The following is an 18,223-nucleotide window of genomic DNA, read 5'->3' as shown; positions in this document are numbered from 1 at the left end:
TGGTGGTCGGAGCGCAGGCCAGATAGTCGGTGGTCGGAGCGCAGGACAGACAGTCGGTGGTCGGAGCGCAGGACAGTCGGTCGGAGCGCAGGACAGACAGTCGGAGCGCAGGACAGACAGTCGGAGCGCAGGACAGACAGTCGGAGCGCAGGACAGACAGTCGATGGTCGGCGCAGGACAGACAGTCGGTGGTCGGAGCGCAAGGACAGACAGTCGGTGGACGGAGCGCAGGACAGACAGTCGGTGGTCGGAGCGCAGGACAGACAGTCGGTGGTCGGAGCGCAGGACAGACAGTCGGTGGTCGGAGCGCAGGACAGACAGTCGGTGGTCGGAGCGCAGGACAGACAGTCGGTGGTCGGAGCGCAGGACAGTCGATGGTCGGAGCGCAGGACAGACGGTCGGAGCGCAGGACAGACAGTCGGTGGTCGAAGCGCAAGACAGTCGGTGGTCGGAGCGCAAGGACAGACAGTCGGTGGTCGGAGCGCAGGACAGACAGTCGGTGGTCGGAGCGCAGGACAGACAGTCGGTGGTCGGAGCGCAGGACAGACAGTCGGTGGTCGGAGCGCAGGACAGACAGTCGGTGGTCGGAGCGCAGGACAGACAGTCGGTGGTCGGAGCGCAGGACAGACAGTCGGTGGTCGGAGCGCAGGACAGACAGTCGGTGGTCGGAGCGCAGGACAGACAGTCGGTGGTCGGAGCGCAGGACAGACAGTCGGTGGTCGGAGCGCAGGACAGACAGTCGGTGGTCGGAGCGCAGGACAGACAGTCGGTGGTCGGAGCGCAGGACAGACAGTCGGTGGTCGGAGCGCAGGACAGACAGTCGTGGTCGGAGCGCAGGACAGACAGTCGGTGGTCGGAGCGCAGGACAGACAGTCAGAGCGCAGGACAGACAGTCGTCGTCGGAGCGCAGGACAGACAGTCAGAGCGCAGGACAGACAGTCGTCGTCGGAGCGCAGGACAGACAGTCGGTGGTCGGAGCGCAGGACAGACAGTCGGCGGTCGGAGCGCAGGACAGACAGTCGGCGGTCGGAGCGCAGGACAGACAGTCGCGGTCGGAGCGCAGGACAGACAGTCGGCGGTCGGAGCGCAGGACAGACAGTCGGCGGTCGGAGCGCAGGACAGACAGTCGGCGGTCGGAGCGCAGGACAGACAGTCGGCGGTCGGAGCGCAGGACAGACAGTCGGCGGTCGGAGCGCAGGACAGACAGTCGGCGGTCGGAGCGCAGGACAGACAGTCGGCGGTCGGAGCGCAGGACAGACAGTCGGCGGTCGGAGCGCAGGACAGACAGTCGGTGGTTGGAGCGCAGGACAGACAGTCGGTGGTCGGAGCGCAGGACAGACAGTCGGTGGTCGGAGCGCAGGACAGACAGTCGGTGGTCGAAGCGCAGGACAGACAGTCGGTGGTCGGAGCGCAGGACAGACAGTCGTGGTCGGAGCGCAGGACAGACAGTCAGAGCGCAGGACAGACAGTCGTCGTCGGAGCGCAGGACAGACAGTCGGTGGTCGGAGCACAGGACAGTCAGAGCACAGGACAGACAGAGTCAGAGCACAGCACAGGACAGACAGTCGGAGCACAGGACAGACAGTCGGAGCACAGGACAGACAGTCGGAGCACAGGACAGACAGTCGGAGCACAGGACAGACAGTCGGAGCACAGGACAGACAGTCGGAACACAGGACAGACAGTCGGAACACAGGACAGACAGTCGGAGCAAAGGTGAATGCACCAATTTGTAAGTCGCTCTGGATAAGAGCGTCTGCTAAATGACTTAAATGTAAATGTAAATGTAGGACAGACAGTCGGAGCACAGGACAGACAGTCGTGGTCGGAGCGCAGGACAGTCGTGGTCGGAGCGCAGGACAGACAGTCGGTGGTCGGAGCGCAGGACAGACAGTCGGTGGTCGGAGCGCAGGACAGTCGTGGTCGGAGAGCAGGACAGACAGTCGTGGTCGGAGAGCAGGACAGACAGTCAGAGCGCAGGACAGACAGTCGATGGTCGGAGCGCAGGACAGACAGTCGTGGTCGGAGCGCAGGACAGACAGTCAGAGCGCAGGACAGACAGTCGTCGTCGGAGCGCAGGACAGACAGTCGATGGTCGGAGCGCAGGACAGACAGTCGATGGTCGGAGCGCAGGACAGACAGTCGTCGGTCGGAGCGCAGGACAGACAGTCGGTGGTCGGAGCACAGGACAGTCAGAGCACAGGACAGACAGACAGTCAGAGCACAGGACAGACAGTCGGAGCACAGGACAGACAGTCGGAGCACAGGACAGACAGTCGGAGCACAGGTGAATGCACCAATTTGTAAGTCGCTCTGGATAAGAGCGTCTGCTAAATGACTTAAATGTAAATGTAAATGTAGGACAGACAGTCGGAGCACAGGACAGACAGTCGGTGGTCGGAGCACAGGCCAGATAGTCGGTGGTCGGAGCGCAGGACAGACAGTCACAGCGCAGGACAGACAGTCGGAGCGCAGGACAGACAGTCGGAGCGCAGGACAGACAGTCGGAGCGCAGGACAGACAGTCGGAGCGCAGGACAGACAGTCGGTGGTCGGAGCGCAGGACAGACAGTCGGTGGTCGGAGCGCAGGACAGACAGTCGGTGGTCGAAGCGCAGGACAGACAGTCGGTGGTCGGAGCGCAGGACAGACAGTCGGTGGTCGGAGCGCAGGACAGACAGTCGGTGGTCGGAGCGCAGGACAGACAGTCGGTGGTCGGAGCGCAGGACAGACAGTCGGTGGTCGGAGCGCAGGACAGACAGTCGGTGGTCGGAGAGCAGGACAGACAGTCGTGGTCGGAGCGCAGGACAGACAGTCAGAGCGCAGGACAGACAGTCGTCGTCGGAGCGCAGGACAGACAGTCGGTGGTCGGAGCGCAGGACAGACAGTCGGTGGTCGGAGCGCAAGGACAGACAGTCGGTGGTCGGAGCGCAGGACAGACAGTCGATGGTCGGAGCGCAGGACAGACAGTCGATGGTCGGAGCGCAGGACAGACAGTTGATGGTCGGAGCGCAGGACAGAGTCGTGGTCGGAGCGCAGGACAGACAGTCGGTGGTCGGAGAGCAGGACAGACAGTCGTGGTCGGAGCGCAGGACAGACAGTCGTCGTCGGAGCGCAGGACAGACAGTCGGTGGTCGGAGCGCAGGAGACAGTCGGTGGTCGGAGCACAGGACAGTCAGAGCACAGGACAGACAGTCAGAGCGCAGGACAGACAGTCGATGGTCGGAGCGCAGGACAGACAGTCGTCGTCGGAGCGCAGGACAGACAGTCGGTGGTCGGAGCGCAGGACAGACAGTCGGTGGTCGGAGCGCAGGACAGACAGTCGGTGGTCGGAGCACAGGACAGTCAGAGCACAGGACAGACAGACAGTCAGAGCACAGGACAGACAGTCAGAGCACAGGACAGACAGTCAGAGCACAGGACAGACAGTCGGAGCACAGGACAGACAGTCGGAGCAAAGGTGAATGCACCAATTTGTAAGTCGCTCTGGATAAGAGCGTCTGCTAAATGACTTAAATGTAAATGTAGGACAGACAGTCGGAGCACAGGACAGACAGTCGGAGCACAGGACAGACAGTTGGTGGTCGGAGCGCAGGCCAGATAGTCGGTGGTCGGAGCGCAGGACAGACAGTCGGTGGTCGGAGCGCAGGACAGTCGGTCGGAGCGCAGGACAGACAGTCGGAGCGCAGGACAGACAGTCGGAGCGCAGGACAGACAGTCGGAGCGCAGGACAGACAGTCGATGGTCGAAGCGCAGGACAGACAGTCGGTGGTCGGAGCGCAAGGACAGACAGTCGGTGGACGGAGCGCAGGACAGACAGTCGGTGGTCGGAGCGCAGGACAGACAGTCGGTGGTCGGAGCGCAGGACAGACAGTCGGTGGTCGGAGCGCAGGACAGACAGTCGGTGGTCGGAGCGCAGGACAGACAGTCGGTGGTCGGAGCGCAGGACAGTCGATGGTCGGAGCGCAGGACAGACGGTCGGAGCGCAGGACAGACAGTCGGTGGTCGGAGCGCAGGACAGACAGTCGGTGGTCGGAGCGCAAGGACAGACAGTCGGTGGTCGGAGCGCAGGACAGACAGTCGGTGGTCGGAGCGCAGGACAGACAGTCGGTGGTCGGAGCGCAGGACAGACAGTCGGTGGTCGGAGCGCAGGACAGACAGTCGGTGGTCGGAGCGCAGGACAGACAGTCGGTGGTCGGAGCGCAGGACAGACAGTCGGTGGTCGGAGCGCAGGACAGACAGTCGGTGGTCGGAGCGCAGGACAGACAGTCGGTGGTCGGAGCGCAGGACAGACAGTCGGTGGTCGGAGCGCAGGACAGACAGTCGGTGGTCGGAGCGCAGGACAGACAGTCGGTGGTCGGAGCGCAGGACAGACAGTCGTGGTCGGAGCGCAGGACAGACAGTCGGTGGTCGGAGCGCAGGACAGACAGTCAGAGCGCAGGACAGACAGTCGGCGGTCGGAGCGCAGGACAGACAGTCGGCGGTCGGAGCGCAGGACAGACAGTCGGCGGTCGGAGCGCAGGACAGACAGTCGGCGGTCGGAGCGCAGGACAGACAGTCGGCGGTCGGAGCGCAGGACAGACAGTCGGCGGTCGGAGCGCAGGACAGACAGTCGGCGGTCGGAGCGCAGGACAGACAGTCGGGCGGTCGGAGCGCAGGACAGACAGTCGGCGGTCGGAGCGCAGGACAGACAGTCGGGCGGTCGGAGCGCAGGACAGACAGTCGGCGGTCGGAGCGCAGGACAGACAGTCGGCGGTCGGAGCGCAGGACAGACAGTCGGCGGTCGGAGCGCAGGACAGACAGTCGGTGGTCGGAGCGCAGGACAGACAGTCGGTGGTCGGAGCGCAGGACAGACAGTCGGTGGTCGGAGCGCAGGACAGACAGTCGTGGTCGGAGCGCAGGACAGACAGTCAGAGCGCAGGACAGACAGTCGGTGGTCGGAGCGCAGGACAGACAGTCGGTGGTCGGAGCGCAGGACAGACAGTCGGTGGTCGGAGCGCAGGACAGACAGTCGGTGGTCGAAGCGCAGGACAGACAGTCGGTGGTCGGAGCGCAGGACAGACAGTCGTGGTCGGAGCGCAGGACAGACAGTCAGAGCGCAGGACAGACAGTCGTCGTCGGAGCGCAGGACAGACAGTCGGTGGTCGGAGCACAGGACAGTCAGAGCACAGGACAGACAGAGTCAGAGCACAGCACAGGACAGACAGTCGGAGCACAGGACAGACAGTCGGAGCACAGGACAGACAGTCGGAGCACAGGACAGACAGTCGGAGCACAGGACAGACAGTCGGAGCACAGGACAGACAGTCGGAACACAGGACAGACAGTCGGAACACAGGACAGACAGTCGGAGCAAAGGTGAATGCACCAATTTGTAAGTCGCTCTGGATAAGAGCGTCTGCTAAATGACTTAAATGTAAATGTAAATGTAGGACAGACAGTCGGAGCACAGGACAGACAGTCGTGGTCGGAGCGCAGGACAGTCGTGGTCGGAGCGCAGGACAGACAGTCGGTGGTCGGAGCGCAGGACAGACAGTCGTGGTCGGAGCGCAGGACAGTCGTGGTCGGAGCGCAGGACAGACAGTCGGTGGTCGGAGAGCAGGACAGACAGTCGTGGTCGGAGAGCAGGACAGACAGTCAGAGCGCAGGACAGACAGTCGATGGTCGGAGCGCAGGACAGACAGTCGTGGTCGGAGCGCAGGACAGACAGTCAGAGCGCAGGACAGACAGTCGTCGTCGGAGCGCAGGACAGACAGTCGATGGTCGGAGCGCAGGACAGACAGTCGATGGTCGGAGCGCAGGACAGACAGTCGTCGGTCGGAGCGCAGGACAGACAGTCGGTGGTCGGAGCACAGGCCAGATAGTCGGTGGTCGGAGCGCAGGACAGACAGTCGATGGTCGGAGCGCAGGACAGACAGTCGTGGTCGGAGCGCAGGACAGTCGTGGTCGGAGCGCAGGACAGACAGTCGGTGGTCGGAGAGCAGGACAGACAGTCGTGGTCGGAGCGCAGGACAGACAGTCAGAGCGCAGGACAGACAGTCGATGGTCGGAGCGCAGGACAGACAGTCGTGGTCGGAGCGCAGGACAGACAGTCGGTGGTCGGAGAGCAGGACAGACAGTCGTGGTCGGAGCGCAGGACAGACAGTCGTCGTCGGAGCGCAGGACAGACAGTCGGTGGTCGGAGCGCAGGACAGACAGTCGGTGGTCGGAGCGCAGGACAGACAGTCGGTGGTCGGAGCGCAGGACAGACAGTCGGTGGTCGGAGCGCAGGACAGACAGTCGGTGGTCGGAGCGCAGGACAGACAGTCGGTGGTCGGAGCGCAGGACAGACAGTCGGTGGTCGGAGCGTAGGACAGACAGTCGGTGGTCGGAGCGCAGGACAGACAGTCGGTGGTCGGAGCGCAGGACAGACAGTCGGTGGTCGGAGCGCAGGACAGACAGTCGATGGTCGGAGCGCAGGACAGACAGTCGATGGTCGGAGCGCAGGACAGACAGTCGTGGTCGGAGCGCAGGACAGTCGTGGTCGGAGCGCAGGACAGACAGTCAGTGGTCGGAGCACAGGACAGTCAGAGCACAGGACAGACAGTCGGTGGTCGGAGAGCAGGACAGACAGTCGTGGTCGGAGCGCAGGACAGACAGTCAGAGCGCAGGACAGACAGTCGATGGTCGGAGCGCAGGACAGACAGTCGTGGTCGGAGCGCAGGACAGACAGTCGGTGGTCGGAGAGCAGGACAGACAGTCGGTGGTCGGAGAGCAGGACAGACAGTCGTGGTCGGAGCGCAGGACAGACAGTCGTCGTCGGAGCGCAGGACAGACAGTCGGTGGTCGGAGCGCAGGACAGACAGTCAGTGGTCGGAGCACAGGACAGTCAGAGCACAGGACAGACAGTCGATGGTCGGAGCGCAGGACAGACAGTCGGTGGTCGGAGCACAGGACAGTCAGAGCACAGGACAGACAGACAGTCAGAGCACAGGACAGACAGTCGGAGCACAGGACAGACAGTCGGAGCACAGGACAGACAGTCGGAGCACAGGTGAATGCACCAATTTGTAAGTCGCTCTGGATAAGAGCGTCTGCTAAATGACTTAAATGTAAATGTAGGACAGACAGTCGGAGCACAGGACAGACAGTCGGTGGTCGGAGCACAGGCCAGATAGTCGGTGGTCGGAGCGCAGGACAGACAGTCGGAGCGCAGGACAGACAGTCGGAGCGCAGGACAGACAGTCGGAGCGCAGGACAGACAGTCGGAGCGCAGGACAGACAGTCGGAGCGCAGGACAGACAGTCGGAGCGCAGGACAGACAGTCGGTGGTCGGAGCGCAGGACAGACAGTCGGTGGTCGAAGCGCAGGACAGACAGTCGGTGGTCGGAGCGCAGGACAGACAGTCGGTGGTCGGAGCGCAGGACAGACAGTCGGTGGTCGGAGCGCAGGACAGACAGTCGGTGGTCGGAGCGCAGGACAGACAGTCGGTGGTCGGAGCGCAGGACAGACAGTCGGTGGTCGGAGCGCAGGACAGACAGTCGGTGGTCGGAGCGCAGGACAGACAGTCGGTGGTCGGAGCGCAGGACAGACAGTCGGTGGTCGGAGCGCAGGACAGACAGTCGATGGTCGGAGCGCAGGACAGACAGTCGTGGTCGGAGCGCAGGACAGACAGTCGGTGGTCGGAGAGCAGGACAGACAGTCGTGGTCGGAGCGCAGGACAGACAGTCAGAGCGCAGGACAGACAGTCGTCGTCGGAGCGCAGGACAGACAGTCGGTGGTCGGAGCGCAGGACAGACAGAGCACAGGACAGACAGACAGTCAGAGCACAGGACAGACAGACAGTCAGAGCACAGGACAGACAGACAGTCAGAGCACAGGACAGACAGTCGGAGCACAGGACAGACAGTCGGAGCACAGGACAGACAGTCGGAGCACAGGACAGACAGTCGGAGCAAAGGTGAATGCACCAATTTGTAAGTCGCTCTGGATAAGAGCGTCTGCTAAATGACTTAAATGTAAATGTAGGACAGACAGTCGGAGCACAGGACAGACAGTCGGTGGTCGGAGCGCAGGACAGACAGTCGGTGGTCGGAGCGCAGGACAGTCGGTGGTCGGAGCGCAGGACAGACAGTCGGTGGTCGGAGCGCAGGACAGACAGTCGGTGGTCGGAGCGCAGGACAGACAGTCGGTGGTCGGAGCGTAGGACAGACAGTCGGTGGTCGGAGCGCAGGACAGACAGTCGGTGGTCGGAGCGCAGGACAGACAGTCGGTGGTCGGAGCGCAGGACAGACAGTCGATGGTCGGAGCGCAGGACAGACAGTCGATGGTCGGAGCGCAGGACAGACAGTCGTGGTCGGAGCGCAGGGACAGTCGTGGTCGGAGCGCAGGACAGACAGTCGGTGGTCGGAGCGCAGGACAGACAGTCGGTGGTCGGAGCGCAGGACAGACAGTCAGAGCGCAGGACAGACAGTCGATGGTCAGAGCGCAGGACAGACAGTCGATGGTCGGAGCGCAGGACAGACAGTCGGTGGTCGGAGCGCAGGACAGACAGTCGGTGGTCGGAGAGCAGGACAGACAGTCGTGGTCGGAGCGCAGGACAGACAGTCGGTGGTCGGAGCGCAGGACAGACAGTCGGTGGTCGGAGCGCAGGACAGACAGTCGGTGGTCGGAGCGCAGGACAGACAGTCGGTGGTCGGAGCGCAGGACAGACAGTCGGTGGTCGGAGCGCAGGACAGACAGTCGGTGGTCGGAGCGCAGGACAGACAGTCGGTGGTCGGAGCGCAGGACAGACAGTCGGTGGTCGGAGCGCAGGACAGACAGTCGGTGGTCGGAGCGCAGGACAGACAGTCGGTGGTCGGAGCGCAGGACAGACAGTCGGTGGTCGGAGCGCAGGACAGACAGTCGGTGGTCGGAGCGCAGGACAGACAGTCGGTGGTCGGAGCGCAGGACAGACAGTCGATGGTCGGAGCGCAGGACAGACAGTCGATGGTCGGAGCGCAGGACAGACAGTCGTGGTCGGAGCGCAGGACAGTCGTGGTCGGAGCGCAGGACAGACAGTCGGTGGTCGGAGAGCAGGACAGACAGTCGTGGTCGGAGCGCAGGACAGACAGTCAGAGCGCAGGACAGACAGTCGATGGTCGGAGCGCAGGACAGACAGTCGTGGTCGGAGCGCAGGACAGACAGTCGGTGGTCGGAGAGCAGGACAGACAGTCGTGGTCGGAGCGCAGGACAGACAGTCGTCGTCGGAGCGCAGGACAGACAGTCGGTGGTCGGAGCGCAGGACAGACAGTCAGTGGTCGGAGCACAGGACAGTCAGAGCACAGGACAGACAGTCGATGGTCGGAGCGCAGGACAGACAGTCCATGGTCGGAGCGCAGGACAGACAGTCGTCGTCGGAGCGCAGGACAGACAGTCGGTGGTCGGAGCGCAGGACAGACAGTCGATGGTCGGAGCGCAGGACAGACAGTCGTGGTCGGAGCGCAGGACAGACAGTCGGTGGTCGGAGAGCAGGACAGACAGTCGTGGTCGGAGCGCAGGACAGTCAGAGCACAGGACAGACAGACAGTCAGAGCACAGGACAGACAGACAGTCAGAGCACAGGACAGACAGACAGTCAGAGCACAGGACAGACAGTCAGAGCACAGGACAGACAGTCGGAGCACAGGACAGACAGTCGGAGCACAGGACAGACAGTCGGAGCACAGGACAGACAGTCGGAGCAAAGGTGAATGCACCAATTTGTAAGTCGCTCTGGATAAGAGCGTCTGCTAAATGACTTAAATGTAAATGTAAATGTAGGACAGACAGTCGGAGCACAGGACAGACAGTTGGTGGTCGGAGCACAGGACAGACAGTCGATGGTCGGAGCGCAGGACAGACAGTCACAGCGCAGGAAAGACAGTCGGAGCGCAGGACAGACAGTCGGAGCGCAGGACAGACAGTCGGAGCGCAGGACAGACAGTCGGTGGTCGGAGCACAGTATAGACAGTCGAGGCGCGGGACAGACAGTCGAAGCGCAGGACAGACAGTCGGAGCGCAGGACAGACAGTCGGAGCGCAGGACAGACAGTCGGAGCGCAGGACAGACAGTCGGTGGTCGGAGCACGTCTCTGGAGCCGCTGAGCATCTATTAACCCTGCTGTAGGACTCATTGCGGTCAGCACTAGTAGGTCAAACGAACGACTAAAATTAACAAATCACTCAGAAAAACTAATCAGGGGCTCCCGAGTGGCACAGTCTAACGCACTGCATCTCAGTGCAAGAGGCGTCACTACAGACCCTGGTTCGATTCCAGGCTGTATCACAACCGGCTGTGATTGGGAGTCCCATAGGGTGGCACACAATTGGCCCTGCGTCGTCCGGATTAGAGTTTGGCCGGGGTAGGCCGTCATTGTAAATATGAATTTGTTCTTAACCGACTTGCCTAGTTAAATAAAGGTTAAATAAAAGTTTTAAAAATGACTCTCCAGCTTGTGAAAAAAGACCTTGAAAAATAACTGCACATCAATAGCATATAACAGAGGGGAAAGGGAAGTGACATCACCTTGAAGCCTCCTCCTACTTCTCCTATTACATTCTCCACAGGGACTGGACAGTTGTCGAATGACACTTCACATGCTGGGGGGCAGAAACACATCAGTTATAGCCCAGTGAATGGTACACAACAGGGATTTCCCTTGGCTGACTGACAGCTACAGTTATCTGGTTTACAATACTTTTAAATCATTGAAGAGTGAATGAGTTCACACATGGAGAACAGGTATTATTGGGCTCTGCAGTTATAATATATATATATATATATATGTGTTGGATCCCCTGATGCCCCGTTTTACCTCTGGCTTTCCGTGATTACCTCTAGACTAGCCTAACACCAACACAAGTACTGTCATTTCCTCCACTAGGCTAACACCAACACAAGTACTGTCATTTACTCCACTAGGCTAACACCAACACAAGTACTGTCATTTCCTCCACTAGGCTAACACCAACACAAGTACTGTCATTTCCTCCACTAGGCTAACACCAACACAAGTACTGTCATTTACTCCACTAGGCTAACACCAACACAAGTACTGTCATTTACTCCATTAGGCTAACACCAACACAAGTACTGTCATTTCCTCCACTAGGCTAACACCAACACAAGTACTGTCATTTACTCCACTAGGCTAACACCAACACAAGTACTGTCATTTACTCCACTAGGCTAACACCAACACAAGTACTGTCATTTACTCCACTAGGCTAACAACAAGAAGAATTTGTTCTTAACTGACTTGCCTAGTTAAATAAAGGTAAATTATAAATAAAATAACTGTTAGACCCCCTAATGCCTAGATGTGATCTTACTGTTAGACCCCCCTAATGCCTAGATGTGATCGATCTTAATGTTAGACCCCCTAATGCCTAGATGTGATCTTAGTGTTAGACCCCCTAATGCCTAGATGTGATCTTAGTGTTAGACCCCCTAATGCCTAGATGTGATCTTAGTGTTAGACCCCCTAATGCCTAGATGTGATCTTAATGTTAGACCCCCTAATGCCTAGATGTGATCTTAGTGTTAGACCCCCTAATGCCTAGATGTGATCTTAGTGTTAGACCCCCTAATGCCTAGATGTGATCTTAGTGTTAGACCCCCTAATGCCTAGATGTGATCTTACTGTTAGACCCCCCTAATGCCTAGATGTGATCGATCTTAATGTTAGACCCCCTAATGCCTAGATGTGATCTTAGTGTTAGACCCCTAATGCCTAGATGTGATCTTAGTGTTAGACCCCTAATGCCTAGATGTGATCTTACTGTTAGACCCCTAATGCCTAGATGTGATCTTACTGTTAGACCCCCCTAATGCCTAGATGTGATCTTACTGTTAGACCCCCCTAATGCCTAGATGTGATCTTAGTGTTAGACCCCCCTAATGCCTAGATGTGATCTTACTGTTAGACCCCCTAATGCCTAGTTTATCTTCTGGTTTTCCGCTGGTGATCCCTCCGAAGGCTCGCTCTACGATGAAGGCAGTGATCTTATCTTTCTTCACTCCATCCTCTCCTACCACCTCCGTACGAGCAAACACCGTCATCAGGTCTGCAAACCCCCCGTTCGAGATCCAGATCTGGACAGCATGGAAATACAGGCACACAACTGTCCTTCAGGCTGAATCATCACAAACACAAAGTACCAACAGCAGTTAGCGAACACATGACTGACAGGCAAAACACAGGTACATTCACATTTACATTTAAGTCATTTAGCAGACGCTCTTATCCAGAGCGACTTACAAATTGGTGCATTCACCTTATGACATCCAGTGGAACAGTAGTGCATCTAAATCTTTTAAGGGGGGTGAGAGGGATTACTTTATCCTATCCTAGGAGGACAGGTAGGAGGATAATGTGTCTCACCTTTGACCCATTGAGCAGGTATGATTTCCTGTCCTCTGATAGGGTGGCTTTGGTCTGAATGGACGCAGCATCACTCCCACTGAAACATACAGGATCCACATGAAACAGTCAGATTCAGAGAACATGACAAAACCCAAGCGTTAAAATACACAACCACTTCTGTCATTTGTTGGTATAACAAAAGTTGGAATGCTTTTCAGTGGCAAAAAAACAGCTTTACGGCAAACAGATCCAGATGATGTGACTGGTCGAAAAGCAGAATGATGTCATCCAGAGTTGGTTCAGGATGGTAATGATTTCAGCAGGTTGTGTTTTATATTTCACCTTTATTTAACTAGGTTGGCCAGTTGAGAACAAGTTCTCATTTACAACTGCGACCTCACCAAGATAAAGCAAAGCAGTGCAACACAAACACAGAATTACACATAAACAAATGTACAGTCAATAACACAATAGAAAAATCTATGTACAGTGTGTGCAAATGTAGTAAGATAAGGGAGGTAAGGCAATAAATAGGCCATAGTGGTGAAATAATTACAATTGAGCAATTAAACACTGGAGTGTTGCAGTACGTTTGTACTGTACCTACCATGCTCAGTGGGACAGAAGGCTGTGCGGCAGTAGGTTCGTACTGTACCTACCATGCTCAGTGGGACAGAAGGCTGTGCTGCAGTAGGTTCGTACTGTACCTACCATGCTCAGTGGGAAAGAAGGCTGTGCTGCAGTAGGTTTGTACTGTACCTACCAGGCTCAGTGGGACAGAAGGCTGTGCTGCAGTAGGTTCGTACTGTACCTACCATGCTCAGTGGGAAAGAAGGCTGTGCTGCAGTAGGTTCGTACTGTACCTACCATGCTCAGTGGGAAAGAAGGCTGTGCTGCAGTAGGTTCGTACTGTACCTACCAGGCTCAGTGGGACAGAAGGCTGTGCTGCAGTAGGTTCGTACTGTACCTACCATGCTCAGTGGGACAGAAGGCTGTGCTGCAGTAGGTTCGTACTGAACCTGCCAGGCCCAGTGAAACAGACGGTACGTACCTGCCAGGCTCAGTGAGACAGAAGGCTGCTACATGTTCTCCTGAAGCCAGCTTGGGGAGATATTTAGCCTTCTGCTCCTCACTACCGGCTATCAGGATCCCCTAACATACAGCAAGACATCACAGGTTCACAAACAGCAGTAACATTATACAACACAGATAAAAAGAAAGCATTGAGTCTATCGGTGCGGGACACTTTACCTTGAGTCCGATGGCTTGGTGGGCAGCCAGTGTAACTGCTATGGATCCATCCAGAGAGATGATCTCTCCTAGTCGGGCATACATGGTGTTGGACAGACCCAGGCCACCTAGGAAGAGACAGGAAGTTATGTTGAGTGGCGTCATGTTACAATGTGTGTCCACAAGATGGTCTCTGATACAGTATGAAGACCTTACCAGCGATAGGCCTAATGTTTGTTGCACAGGCTGTGACCTGTTCTCTGATATTAAACTCCTCACCATACTCCTCAGGCACCTGGATACCGAACAGTCCCAGCTCCTTCAGTCCGTTCAGAGTCTCTGGAGGAATCTTCGCTTCATGGTCGATACGCTTGGAGTCCACTGAAATACAAGGACAGGTCTCAGAATACAACACTGGAAGGTCTATTAGAATAGAACCACACTTTGAATCTGAGTCTTGTATAAGGACAGCAGTCTCTTCTCTCAGTCTCACCCTCTTCAGTGAAGAATTTCTCTACCGGAGCAACAAACGAGTTGATCTCCTCCAGCTCTTCATTTCCAATCTCTGGATAGGGGAAGCACTCTGCCTGGAGGAGAGACACACAATACGAATCAGATATTTGGTTGATTTATCCTTCTGGGCTATTATGACAAGCTAGCTACTGGCTTTTAGGGTTTTCTCATTGTCTTTCAAGGCAGAAAATGGCTTGCCTCTGGCGAGAGGTGACAGCTGACAACAATGGAAAGATGGCTATGGGTGGCTCGAACTTACAATAACTGAGCAAGCTATCACATATTTCTTAGACAGTACGGCTAAATCAACATTGTATTCCTTATCTAGAATTAAAAAAGCATAATACATAAACTAGCTAGCTAGTCGCTTACTTTGTTTACTTTGCCAAGGAACAGGTCCTTGGCGTAGGCCAGATTCCTAGCATGAGTTCTAATGGTTCGGTGAGGTAAGGTGACTTCTTTCGTCGCATGTCTTGCGTTAGATGTTAAAATCTTTCCAAATTGAACAGATTTGGATAAAGCTATAAGTCTGTTGATATTCATTGTCCTGTCAAATTTTCACATCAACCAGACTTCTGCTGCTTCCGAAAATGGGTTAAAAGCAGGTTGAAATATGGTCGAAGCTATCTGGGATCCATGGGACGTCCCGACACTGACGTCACCCGTTGAAGTAGACATTTTAAACGGTTACGGTAAGGGTTAAGGTTAGGTAAGGGTTATGGCTTCGGTTAGGATACGGTTAGGAGTTAAGGTCAGGGTTAGGAGTTAGGGTATGGACGCGCCAAGTATACCGAATAGCCCTAACAGTAGACTAAGGTTGGGATACCTTTCACCCCATTCTGTCTCATACTGATGACGTAAAATGGGCGTTTCGTAATGAATCAGCTGCCTGCAATTCTTCATTAAATCACTGGAGGGGACTGTTTCGTCAGGAACAAAATGTACATGGAAGTGCTCAGGGTCTGCTAAAAAACAATGGACACATTTCTGTATACCGCACATGTATAATGAACAAAAATATAAACACAACATGCAACAATTTAATAGAGTTTACTGAGTTACAGTTCATATATTGGAAATCAGTCAATTTAAATCAATTCATCAGTCCATAATCTATGAATTTCACATGACTAGGAATACAGATATGCATCTGTTGCTCACAGATACCTTAAAAAAAAGGTAGGGGCGAGGATCAGAAAACCAGTCAGTATCTGGTGTGACCACCATTTGCCTCATGCAGTGTAACACATCTTCACATAGAGTTTATCAGGCTGTTGATTGAAGAGGAGTGGGACAACATTCCACAGGCCACAATGGCTGTGCGAAGTTGCTGGATATTGGTGGGAACTGGAACATGCTGTCGTACACGTGTTGATCCAGAGCATCCCAAACAACCTCAATGGGTAGCATGTCTGGTGAGTATACATGCAACAGCTCTGGTGAACATTCCTGCAGTCAGCATGCTAATGGCACGGAACACTTGAGACATCTGTGGCATTATGTTGTGTGACAAAACTGCACATTTTAGAGTGGCCTTTTATTTCCCCAGCACAAGGTGCACCTGTGTAATGATCATGCTGTTTAATCAGCTTCTTGATATGCCACAACTGTCAGGTGGATGGATTATCAATGGAGAAATGCTCACTAAAAGGGATGTAAACAAATTTGTGCACAAAATCTGAGAGAAATAAGCTTTTTGTACATATGAAACATTTCTGAGGTCTTTTACTTCAGCTCATGAAATATGAGATCAACACTTTACAATACAACCTTACCGTGAAATGCGTACTTACAAGCCCTTAACCAACAATGCAGTGAAGAAAAATAAAAGTTAAGAACATATTAACTAAATTGAAAGTAAAAAAATAAAAGAGCAACAAAATAACGAGGCTATATACAAGGTGTACCGGTAACGAGTCAATGTGCAGGGGTACAGGTTAGTCAAGGTAATATGTACATGTAGGTGGGGTTAAAGTGACTATGCATAGATACAGTAAGTAGCATCAGTGTAAAAAAAAGGGGGGGAGGGGGCATTTGATGAGCTTTTCAGCAGTCTTATGGTTTGGGGTAGAAGCGGTCAAGAAGCCTTTTGGAACTAGATTTGGTGCTCCGGTACCGCTTGCCGTGCATCTCCTTTGTCTTGATTGACGCAAAACCAGGGTGGTGTCAGAGGAAGACCCTAAAAATTGTCAAAGACTCCAGCCTCCCTTAGTCATAGACTGTTCTCTCTGCTACTGCACGGCGTGTGGTACCGGAGCGCCAAGTCTAGGTCTAAGAGGCTTCTAAACAGCTTCTACCCCCAAGCCATAATTTCTTTATTTAACTAGGCAAGTCAGTTTTAAGTCTCCTGAACAGCTAATGAAATGGCTACCCAGACTACTTGCACTGCCCCCCCCCCTCCCCACACCACTGCTACTCTCGGTTGTCATCTATGTATAGTCACTTTAATAACTCTACCTACATGCACATACTACCTCAACTAACCAGTGCCCCCGCACATTGACTCTGTATCAGTACCCCCCTGTATATACAGTTGAAGTCAGAAGTTTACATATACCTCAGTCAAATACATTTAAACTCTGTTTTTCACAATTCCTGACATTCAATCCTAGTAAATATTCCCTGTTTTAGGTCAGTTAGGATCACCACTTTATTTTAAGAATGTGAAATGTCAGAATAATAGTAGAGATAATGATTTATTTCAGCTTTTATTTATTTCATCACATTCCCAGTGGGTCAGAAGTTTACATACACTCAATTAGTATTTGGTAGCATCGCCTTTAAAATTGTTTAAATCTTGGGTCAAACGTTTTGGGTAGCATGCTTCCCAAAATAAATTGGGTGAATTTTTGCCCATTCCTCCTGACAGAGCTGGTGTAACTGAATCCAGTTTTAGGCCTCCTCACTCGCACACACTTTTTCAGTTCTGCCCACAAATTTTCTATAGGATTGAGGTCAGGGATTTGTGATGGCCATTCCAATACAATGACTTTGTTGTCCTTAAGCCATTTTGCCACAACTTTGGAAGTATACTTGGGGTCATTGTCCATTTGGAAGACCCATTTGCAACCAAGCTTTAACTTCCTGACTGATGTTTTGAGATGTTGCTTCAATATATCCACATAATTTTCCTGCCTCGTGATGCCTTCGATTTTGTGAAGTGCACTAATCCCTCCTGTGGCAAAGCACCCCCACAACAAAATGCTGCCACCCCAGTGCTTCACGGTGGGATGGTGTTCTTCGGCTTGCAAGCCTCCCACTTTTTCCTCCAAACATAACGATGGTCATTATGGCCAAAAAGTTATATTTTTGTTTCATCAGACCAGAGGATGTTTCTCCAAAAAGTAAGATCTTTGTCCCCTTGTGCAGATGCAAACCGTAATCTTTTTTTTATGGGGGTTTTGGAGCAGTGGCTTCTTCCTTGATGAGCGGCCTTTCAGGTTATGTCGATATTGGACTTGTTTTACTGTGGATATAGATACTTTTGTACCTATTTCCTCCAGCATCTTCACAAGGTCCTTTGCTGTTGTTCTGGTATTGTTTTGCACTTTTTGCACCAAAGTATGTTCATCTCTAGGAGACAGAACGCATCTCCTTCCTGAGCGGTATGACGGCTGAGTGGTCCCATGGTATTTATACTTCAGGCGTTTGGAAATTGCTCCCAAGGATGAACCAGACTTATGGAGGTCTCCCAAAATTTTTTCTGGGGTCTCGGCTGATCTCTTTGATTTCCCCATGATGTCAAGCAAAGAGGCACTGAGTTTGAAGGTAGGCCTTGAAATACAGGTACACCTCCAATTGACTCAAATGATGTCAATTAGCCTATCAGAACCTTCTAAAGCCATGACATTTTCTGGAATTTTCCAAGCTGTTTACTTAGTGCATGTAAACTTCTGACCCACTAGAATTGTGATACAGTGAATTATAAGTGAAATAATCTGTCTGTAAACAATTGTTGGAAAAATTACTTTTGTCATGCACAAAGTAGATGTCCTAACCGACTTGCCAAAACTATAGTTTAACAAGAAATTTGTGGAGTGGTTGAAAAACAAGTTTTAATGACTCCAACTTAAGTGTATGTAAACTTCCGACTTCAACTGTAGTCTCGCTATTGTTAT

At 54.1% G+C, this 18,223-nt stretch overlaps 1 protein-coding gene across 5 annotated transcripts in view; it reads right to left on the bottom strand.

Annotated features, from left to right (window-relative positions):
• Positions 1-14,872, bottom strand: part of acad9 (acyl-CoA dehydrogenase family, member 9) — a 55,559-nt gene extending 40,687 nt beyond the window's left edge. For 3 of the 5 annotated variants that reach the window (XM_065002121.1, XM_065002123.1, XM_065002124.1), the window contains exons 1-8: positions 14,478-14,871; positions 14,086-14,179; positions 13,872-13,973; positions 13,614-13,720; positions 13,414-13,514; positions 12,381-12,459; positions 11,917-12,091; positions 10,523-10,596 (exon numbers count right to left, since the gene is read on the bottom strand). In XM_065002121.1, coding sequence (XP_064858193.1) covers positions 10,523-10,596; positions 11,917-12,091; positions 12,381-12,459; positions 13,414-13,514; positions 13,614-13,720; positions 13,872-13,973; positions 14,086-14,179; positions 14,478-14,648 — 903 coding nt within the window. In that variant the 5' untranslated portion in view covers positions 14,649-14,871. Of the gene's footprint in view, positions 1-10,522; positions 10,597-11,916; positions 12,092-12,380; positions 12,460-13,413; positions 13,515-13,613; positions 13,721-13,871; positions 13,974-14,085; positions 14,180-14,477 lie in introns of all 5 variants that reach the window. The other 2 variants (XM_065002122.1, XM_065002120.1) reach the window with 2 other exon arrangements.
• Between the last annotated feature and the right edge of the window lie 3,351 nt (positions 14,873-18,223).

Source organism: Oncorhynchus nerka, linkage group LG15 (assembly GCF_034236695.1).
Source record: "Oncorhynchus nerka isolate Pitt River linkage group LG15, Oner_Uvic_2.0, whole genome shotgun sequence".
Taxonomy (NCBI): Eukaryota; Metazoa; Chordata; class Actinopteri; order Salmoniformes; family Salmonidae; genus Oncorhynchus; species Oncorhynchus nerka.
The sequence above is the reverse complement of the archived record's forward strand: the minus strand, read 5'-3'. Positions and strand labels throughout refer to the sequence as shown.